General features: G+C 45.2%; 1 protein-coding gene across 1 annotated transcript; it reads right to left on the reverse strand.

Moving 5' to 3' along the window:
• Positions 1-456: 456 nt before the first annotated feature.
• Positions 457-6,769, reverse strand: LOC114030737 (serine/threonine-protein kinase/endoribonuclease IRE2-like; the record flags this gene model as incomplete). The annotated part of the gene is made up of 7 exons (XM_027845610.1): positions 457-580; positions 2,952-3,079; positions 3,251-3,398; positions 4,548-4,747; positions 4,920-5,019; positions 6,298-6,487; positions 6,679-6,769. Coding segments are annotated over 7 exons (981 nt in total), but the record flags the coding sequence as incomplete, so codon positions are not given.
• Between the last annotated feature and the right edge of the window lie 2,860 nt (positions 6,770-9,629).

The following is a 9,629-nucleotide window of genomic DNA, read 5'->3' on the forward strand; positions in this document are numbered from 1 at the left end:
GGAGTTCTGTTCACCCCAGCTTACTAGCCCCTCCCACCCAGATCTCCTTAGGCCCTTCCTCCTGTCACCCCAAAACTACTTGGCCACTCCTAGATCCCTCCCACAGTCTTTCTGTATATAAGGTCCATCTTGTCTCTATTAAGAAGCTCTGATTCTTAGAATCTAGCCAATAGCCCATAGATGCTCAGATTCCTTAAGAGTCTAGCTAATATGGCGAATCTTCAATAAACCTTGTTTTTGGCTGCAAAAAAAAAAAAGTGGAGGGTAGGGAGGAGGAGAATCAACAAGAGAGGGAGGGATTAAGGTCTGCGCCAGCCTTTGCTGGGGGAATGGGAAGATATGTACAGTGGGGAGAGCCTCCAGGATAGGGCCTGGTCTAAGAGAACCAGCCTCAGTCTTCAATTCTCTGGATAAGAGAGGCCTGGCCAAGCAACCTGTCTGTCCAGTCCTCCCCACCTGACTGCAGCGGTCCGGAGATGTGACTGTGCCAGTTTTGTCTGACCACGATCTTGCCTCCAGCTTCCAGAGCTGTCACCAAAGGCCCCTCCGCAGCCTCCTTCTCCACTCGGTCACTGACATCCTAGAGCCAGCCAACAAAGAGTCATTGAGCCCCCCAGCCCTGGACATCGAGTCTAGTTGTCTTGCCTTTAAGAGATTGGCAGTCTAGTTGGGGAGACAAGAAGACCATGTATGGGCCAATCTAAGACCAATCCATAACTATGTAATGTTCTGCGTGGGATTTGGTGCTATGGAAGTTCAGGGAAGAGAGAAAGCAATGAGGCTTATAGAACTCAGGAACTGACACTTGGTAGAATCTGGATAAGTGTAGGAAGTAGAAGCTGGCATCTTGTTATGTGAGAAGTCATTCTGACCCAGCAATTATACTGCTGGGCATAACACCCAAGAAGATCAACCAGAAAGATCTTATGTGCAATAAAATATTCACAGCAGTATTAGGGTTAGTAGGAAAAACTGGGAGGGAGAAATGGGCACCTGTCAACTGGGCTGAGCATTCGCTCACATCCAGGGATCACAAGCTGAGCAATTTGGAGAACTAAGGGAAGATTTGTATGAACTGGTGCAGAGCGAGGAAGGAACCAAGAGAAAAGCACGTATAACTACGGCAATATAAACGATAACGATAAAAAGTGGTTGTAATGAGTTCTTTCCTGGAGAGCTTCTAATGAAGGACACCTTCCTCTCCGTGGAGAGGTGGGCACTGTGGAAGTGAAAGGTGGTTTATACTACTGGATGGATCAGCTGTGTGGGCCTTGCTTAAATGCTTTACTTTGTTGTAAGGACAGTGAGTGTTTCATGGGCCAGGGTAAAAAGGAAATGATTGGTCTGAGAACAAAGGATGACTAAAAAAACATCAGAGAAGTACAGGATTAAAGGTTCAGATATGAAACTGAACCTTGTATTCTGGCCACAGTTCAGAAGTTGGCCTGAATAGAGGTAAGGATTTATGTAGGGGAGGAGTGGGGTTTTAGTGGGGACAAATTGTGAAGGACCTTGCCATTTAATGGCTGGGAAAAGCTTCAGAGTTTGCAGCCAGCCTCATTCTCCTAGCTTTTCTTCTTCTTTATCCAAACCAAGATTCCTTTTCTTCTCTTCTTTCTGTCTCTTTTCTTTTTTTTTTGGAGGCAATTGGGGTTAAGTGACTTGCCCAGGATCACACAGCTAGTAAATGTCTGAGGCTGAATTTGAACTCTGGTCCTCCTGATTCCAGCCTTGGCATACCACCTAGCTATCCCTCCCCATTAATTTCAATGGTAAATATTTAGCTACAGAGATTAGTTTTTCTTTGTTCCAACCTTATGTCACCCCACCTCCCTTTTTTTTTAGATTTTAAGTTTTCCCTCTCCCACTTGTGGCTGGTGGGAAACAAATACTGCTCTATAAGATTGCCTCCAGCTCTAAACTTTGTTCTCTTACATTGATATGTATGTATTTTGGTTTTTGTTTTTTTTTTTTCCTAGCCAGTGAGAAAACATAGGACATTACACTGGGCCAAATGATTAGAGTTTGTCATAGACCAATGTCATTTTCAACATGGCTTTTCAGGCTGCTCACTTGTATGGGAGGATAGCAACCAGGCAATTAACAACCATACAAGGATGAGCTCAGGAGAGGCATCATGGGGTAGTGGATAGAGATCCCTGGACTTGGAATCAAGAAGACCTGGGTTCCCGTTTCACCTCAGACATTTGCTAGCTTTGTGATCCCATTCCCCTCACTTCACCTTTCCTCCTCTTGGAAAATGGGGATAATAACTGTGGGGTCTTCATGAGGATCAAATAACATGAGGGATGTAAGATGCATTGCAAATCTTAAAGTCCTAATAGAAAGGTCAGCTGTCACTGTACCTGCTCCTATTGCCTCTGACTCACCTTCCCCGTAGCCATCAACTTCTAAGGTGCTGGGCCAATGGGCCTGGAGCCACATGGCCTGTGAAAGCTGGGTTTCCAGTGATTGACCTTTTGTGACTAATGGGAGAGGAGAGGGGTACACTCTGGATGGTGGGGCATGAGACCTCACTTGCCCCTTCTTTAACCACTGAAGGCAAAAGACTACCCAGGGCAGCCTTGAGGGGCAAGAAGAGTCACAAAAGAACATTGGTTGGGGGTCAGGGAAGCTGTCCTAACTTTGCCCAAGTTGGCTTTCATTGGCTATTTATCAGCCTCAGGGCTTTTTAGCCCTGACTCAAAGGGATCCATCACTGAAGTTTCTGGTATGCTTTCTGGGGTACCCTCCCCCCAAATCCTGGCCTCAATCTATACCCATCTAGGAGTGGATTTGAAAGTGGGAGGATGTCACCCATTGCTGGTGATAGATAGGATCTGTGACAGACCAGAGGCTCTTGGAGAACCAGGTCTAGGAAAAAAAAAAAACCATCTTAAGATCTTCCCCAAGGATTTTTCTCTTCTCTTGAGTGTGGCTGCCTCTTTTACCTGGAAGAATTGAAGCTCCTTGGCTCTGCTCCAAAAGAAGGGATGAGCTAGCACAAATTGAGCTGAAGGCCGAAGCTGGGGCTGAGGGCTCAGCATGGCCTCCACCAGCTCTTTGGCGATTACCTTTTCTGTAGAAGGAATGGCTGTCAGTCATGCATGTTGGTCTTCCATTACTCTCCTTCCCAAGTCATCCTCCATCTCAAGCTCTCCATCCCCAGATCAACAAGATGGCAAAAGGAAGGAGGAAAGGGATCCCAGGGCTCTGGATGCAGTCTCCTCCCCTCCTAATGTTTCCTTACCATGTGTCTCCTCCTCAAAGTGGTCCATCTGAGCAGCCCCTGCAAGGATGTTGGCCTGTTGGTGCAGGCTGTTCCCAAATGGGTGCCCCCCACCTGAGAGAACGTAATAAAACACCAACCCTGCTGAGAAGATGTCCACGGCACAGGTCTGAAGACAAAAAGCAAGGATGAGAGAAGACAGGCCCTGGCTCCAGAAGGCCTTTCCAAGCTAATTCCACAACTGGTCCAGGTTTTCCCCTGAACCCACACATATAACTCTCCATTCTTTTCTCACTTCAAGGCTCTCATAGTCCTGAACTTGCCCCAAATAGATCTCTCATTTCTATGTATAATTCTGGATCAAGTACAATATGTGGAATAGACTGGACGTATTTTTCTGGGAGGAAAAATGGGAAAGTAGAAAAGATTGGAAAGACACTGTGAGAAAAGGAGCGGGAGAGATCCAGAAACCAGAGAGCAAAGATGATGTTAGAGGGGACTACTTTATCAAGTGTGACTTAAAAGACCTAAATCCGGGGCAGCTAGATGGCACAGCTGATAGAGCACCGGCCAGGAGGACCTGAGTTCAAATCCAGCCTCAGACCAAACACTTGACACTTACTAGCTGTGTGACCCTGGGCAAGTAAAACAACAACAACAACAACAAAAAAGACCTAAATCCGAATTTCCATTCATGGCCAGGCTTCTGACCTAGGGATCAATGGATCATCGATTTAAAGCAGGAAAAGATATTAGAGGTCATTGAGTCCAACCCTCCTCATCCTACAATGAGGAAACCAGGGCTTTGAGAAGATTTGTCAGTGGTGAGGAAGGAGAGAAAAGTCTGAGGCTTAAAGCATTTACACTAGCTGTTCCCCACTCCTGGAATTTTTCCTCTCCTCATCTCTGCCGCCTGGCTTCCTTTCAAGTCCCAGCTAAAATATCACCTTCAACAAAAAACCTTTCCCTAAGCCCCCTTAATCCTAATACCTTCCCTCTTGTTTATCTCTAGTTTATCCTGTATGTATCTTATTTGTACATGGTGCTTTGCATGTTGTTTCCCTATCAGGCTGTGAGCTTTCTGAGAGCAGGAACCGTCTTAGAGAGTTTAATATAGTGCCTGGCACATAGTAGGTACTTTACAAATGTTTGTTGACAAACTGACTGGCTTGGAACCCTGGGAATGGAAGAGACTCATGACCCTGAGACCAAAGGGGACTGGCTAAGCCCAGGACTCAGGGGTCCAGTGGTATAGCTCTTGATGATGTGGGAGTTTCTGCCCTCCCTCTTGACTGTAGGCAGGGTCAAGTCCACTCACGGGACTTTCTGGGGGTTCATCCTGTAGGAGCTCTGGGGCAATCCAGCCCTCAGTGCCTGGGATGCCAGAGCAGAGACTGAAGGTGTGACGTCCAGCAGGCAGCTTCTTACAGAGGCCAAAGTCAGAGAGGACAGCTCGGCTCCGGCCCTGGCTGTCAGGCCCCGTGATGAGGATGTTACAGGGCTTCAAGTCTCGGTGGACTGAGGAACACAGAGAAAGGTCGGCTAGGACTGAGGGGATCTGGTGAGGTTTGGTACTGTTGGACTGGGGTGAAGAGAGCAAAGTTCTGTTGGGGTTCAGAGGAGGGCAGAGAATATTGGTTCAGGTGGGGAGGGAGCAATGGGGCATTAACCCCCCACCCCCACCCCATACCTATGTTCAGAGAGTGTAGGTGGACCAAGCCGGAGGTCAGCTGGTATAACAGGGTCACTGGCTCAAGGCCCAAGCGATCTAGGGCAGGATTTTCAACATACTGAGGAGAGAGGCACCAAGGTGTTAAAACTGTTATCACCTTCCACATTTTTATTTCCCTTCAAAAAAATTTCATTGTTCATTTCCCCTTACGCTTTCCTCCCATGGGAACAAACCCTCTGGAACAAAGGAAAACATTGAAGCAAAATCAGGAGAGACAACAAGCAAACAAATATATCTAAAGCAAGCTATGTACAGGATAAATAGAAAATAATTAAAAGAGAGAAAATGTGGTATACTTTCAACAGAGAGTTAGCTTCTTGAGAGTAGAGACTTATATAAAGTCCTTATTTTTGTATCTTTAGTGTCCAGAACAGTACTTGACACATATCAAGCCATATCCACACCATACCATCTCCACTCAAACCATCATGTCCACCTCCACTAGAACTTTGAACTCCACTCCTGGAACCATCCTGGGCTCTGATAGGTCTATAGCTTTCATCTAATCTTGCTCAGATCCAGACCTCCAGCTCACATCATGGCCATCTTTACTCTGGGTGATGTATTATCCCTTTCCCTTTTCCAAGGCTCCCCTTCCTGTGTTGTTTTCCATTCTTAGACTATAAACTCCTTAAAGGCTTGCTAGCTTATATGCCCAGTGCCTCACACATGGTTAAATGCTTGGGAAATGTTGAATTTGCATGTGTATCATCTTATCTTTTCTTTCTTCAAAATGGTTCTCTTGAATTTCTTCCTTTCTCTTCCAGTCCTGGGACTCAATTTTCCATTCCTGAATTACTATAACAGCCTCTCGATTTTTTTTTCTTGCTTCTAATATCTCTTCCTTCAATCCTTCCTGCTGTTCAGAAATGATTTTTCTGTCCTTGTTAGAGGCAGGAAAGAGACTGTTGGGGTGAAGCAGTTTAGTAGTCTGGGAAGAAAAAAATCAGAAGGGTGGGCTTCTAATCTTGAACCTTCCACTTTACAGCCAAGTGATCAGAGGCAAGTCAGTTAACTTATCTGTGCCTCAGTTTTTGCAACTGTACACTAAGATAATATCATGTCTTCTCCACCTTACAGGGTTGTAGTAAAGGGTCGAATGAGATATGTGAAGGCACTTTATAAACACAANCCCTGATTACACCTTACAGGGTTGTAGTAAAGGGTCGAATGAGATATGTGAAGGCACTTTATAAACACAAAGCACTGAATAAATGTCAGCTGATAAGGAAGCCAATCTTCCTAACCTAAATCTAACCTAACCTAAGCTACTGGGGAGCTGTCTTGTCATCAGGAAAGGAGGACAGGGTACAGGCCCTATTGGTGTCAGGCTCACCTCCTTCAGGGTGGCTGTGCAGAGCTCCAAAGCGATGTAATGGAACTGGGGTCCCCGCTCAGTGCAGAAGTAACGTAACACGCTGGGGTGTGAGTCCGACTCCTGGAGCAGCTGCACCTCCCGATGCACCAGGCTGAAACACTCCCGAAGCAGTCGCTTTACAGCTACTGCTCGCCCTTCAAACTGGCCCCTGGGTGGAAAGGGAGAAGGAACCCCAGGATAGACTGGGGATCTCAAAGCTGAGGGCTGGCCAGCACTCTCATGTACCCCAAGGACTGCCCTTATCACCTCCTGAAGTAGGCTGGCCTCCTTCTGTGCCTCAGATGAGAGTGAAGGCTAATGGGTAGGAATTCCAGGGTTGGCCACCTGGACCTTACTCACCTGAACACAAAGGTGCCGCCTGTGCCACGGCCCAGAACATCTTTAGGGTTGAAGGAGATCTTTCCCACCACAGTGAGCTCTTCATCTGGGGCTAGAAGAGGGGGAGTAGGTCTTTAGAAAACTCACCTCCCTGTAGGTGCCTAACTTCCTAGGAGCATGATTCCGGTTTTCCCTTTGCCCTTCTCCTTCCTTTCTTGCTGTAGTCCTCACATCCCTCATCACTCTTCCTCCTCTCTTTTTGTTCTCTTCATTCAACTGGGACCCTCTTCATTTCCTTTCTTACTTTTCTACTCCTATTATATTTCTTTGTATCTTCCTCTTCTCTGTCTAGCAATCAGAGGTAAAATGACTTGCCCACGGTCACACAGCTAGAAAGTGTCTGAGGTTGGATTAGAACTCAGGTCCTCCTGACTCCAAGTCCAGTGCTATATTTACATCTTTTTACCAACCCAAATCTCTGGAATGTTTTCCCTCTTTTCCTTTCCCCTGTGCCTTGTTCCATCACTTTCCTTTCTCTGTTCCCTTCCAATACCCCAGGCAAAAAGAAACAAGTTTATTTATTACCTTGTAAGGTAAAGCAGAGCAAATATATTATTTCCATTTTACAAATGAAGAAACTGAGGCTGAGAAAAATTAAGTGATCTGCCCTACGTCACATAGCTAGTAGAGTTGCAATTTAACTCAGGTCCTCTCTTTCCGAGCCCCAGCACTCTTTCTATTCTAGCACATGAGATGGAAAGGAATCTGAAATAGAAGGAAGGGAAAGAGGAGTCCAGAGAATGAAGGACCTCTTCAAGTTCAAGAAGAATGGATGATTCCTCAAGTAAACAGTTCTCAAGTTAAATGGAAAGATGACAGATCCTGTGGGCTAACAGGGCATTCAATATTTCAGAGTCCTCAAGAAGAGATCACTGCAACAAAAAAAGCATTTCTGTGGGTTTGTGATTTCTAAGAGCTAGGGAGCAAACCACAAGGGGAAGGAAAGAAGTTGTGTTGAACTTGCTGGGTCCCAAGGCCTCCCAGATATGGAGAACATAAACCTGAAGTGGCTACCATTTTTATGTCTTAAAAATAGTTAAGTGGCAACAGTGAATACAGTACTCCAAATTTTTTTTTTTATTTTTTGCTTACCTGAAATCAGAGGAAGATAAGGCTTACATAGTATACAAATTAGGTATCCTAGAGGGAGAATGAGCAAGATAGCTTAAAGGCTTCTTTTCCTGAAGAAAGGAGAAGCTGAAAGAAGAGTCCTCTGCTCAGTTAATTGGGACAATGATGGAGAAGCAAATAGAAGGAACAACTCCCTATCCCAAGGGGAAAAAAAGCCAATCAAGGTGGCAAACTCTCAGCACCTACAGGACCTGAATATGAATTGTAAATCAAGGAGGTGTGCTCCCATTGATGGAATACTTTAGTTTAAAAAAAAAATGGGGGCGGGGCCAAGATGGAGTAAAAGCAGTGACTTGCTTGAGCTCTCCCCCAAACTCCTCTAAATACCTATAAAAAATGACTCTAAACAAATTCTAAGCAGCAGAACGCACAAAGACAGAGTGAAACAAATTTCCAGCCCAAGACAACCTGGTTGGTTGATAGGAAAGGTCTGTTGCACTGGGCTGGGAGAGGAGCGCAGCTCAGCATGGGTTGTGCAGGTGGATAGGGCCCCAGCAAACCCAAAGCAGGCCTTAGGAGATTGAATCACAGGCAGCTATGGCAGTTTCCAGACTTCTCAACCCACAAACAAACAAAGACAACTTAGAAGATCAGTAGAAAAGGTCTATAGGACCTGGGTGAGAGAGGAGTGGGTCCAGCCCCAGCCCTGGTGCAGCCTCGGGGCAATGGCACTGTTGGCTGCTTCTGGAGCTCTGGGCTCACAGACAGTGGAAATACTGAGTGGCTAACTAGAGGGGGATTGCAAGGATCTCTTTGCTGGCACTGAGGCTGGATTCTCTTGCTTTGCCCATGTTTGAATCTGGGTCACAGTTCTGGGTGGCGGGTCCTGGGGCAAGGAGGCACGCTGGCACGGTAGAGCTTGTGGCAGAGGTGAAGAGGGAATTCTCCTCACAATTCCAAGGCAGAAAAGTGTGCTTGTGGTCACTCATAGACAAGAGTACGGGCTAGGAAAAGAGTAAACACCTCTCCTTTGAACATGTCACCTTGGAAGAACTGAAAATTTACAGTTCCCTAGAAGTATCTCTGAAAACAGCTGCACAAACCCCTTAAAACTTGGGACAGTACACCCTCCACACTGGAAGCAGAACCTTACCTTAACAAAGAGCTAAAAAGTCAAGTGATTGACTGGGAACGTGAGCAAACAGAGGAAAAAAAAACTCAGACTATAGAATCATACTTTGGTGACAAAGAAGATCAAAACATACAACTAGAAGAAGACAACAAAGTCAAAGCTCCTACATCCAAAGCCTCCAAGAAAAATATGAATCGGTCCCAGGCCATGGAAGAACTCAAAAAGGATTTTGAAAATCTATAGAAGTAGAGGAAAAATTGGGATGAGAAATAAGAGTGATGCAAGAAAATCATGAAAAACTAATTAATAGTTTGCTAAAGGAGACCAAAAAAAACATACTGAAGAAAATAACACCTTAAATAATAGACTAACCCAAATGGCAAAAGAGGTCCAAAAAGCCAATGAGGAAAAGAATGCCTTAAAAAGCAGAATTAGCCAAATGGAAAAGGAAGTCCAAAAGCTCACTGAAGAAAATAATTCCTTAAAAATTAGAATGGAACAAATGGAAGCTAATGACTCTATGAAAAATCAAGAAATTATAAAACAAAACCAAAAGAATGAAAAATAGAAAGCAATGTGAAAAATCTCATTGGAAAAAACAACTGACCTGGAAAATAGATCCAGGAGAGATAATTTAAAAATTATTGGACAGCTACTGCTCACCCTTCAAACTGGCCCCTGGGTGGAAAGGGAGAAGGAACCCCAGGAT

Source organism: Vombatus ursinus, unplaced genomic scaffold (assembly GCF_900497805.2).
Source record: "Vombatus ursinus unplaced genomic scaffold, bare-nosed wombat genome assembly UNPS02014993.1, whole genome shotgun sequence".
In the NCBI taxonomy this organism is placed as follows: domain Eukaryota; kingdom Metazoa; phylum Chordata; class Mammalia; order Diprotodontia; family Vombatidae; genus Vombatus; species Vombatus ursinus.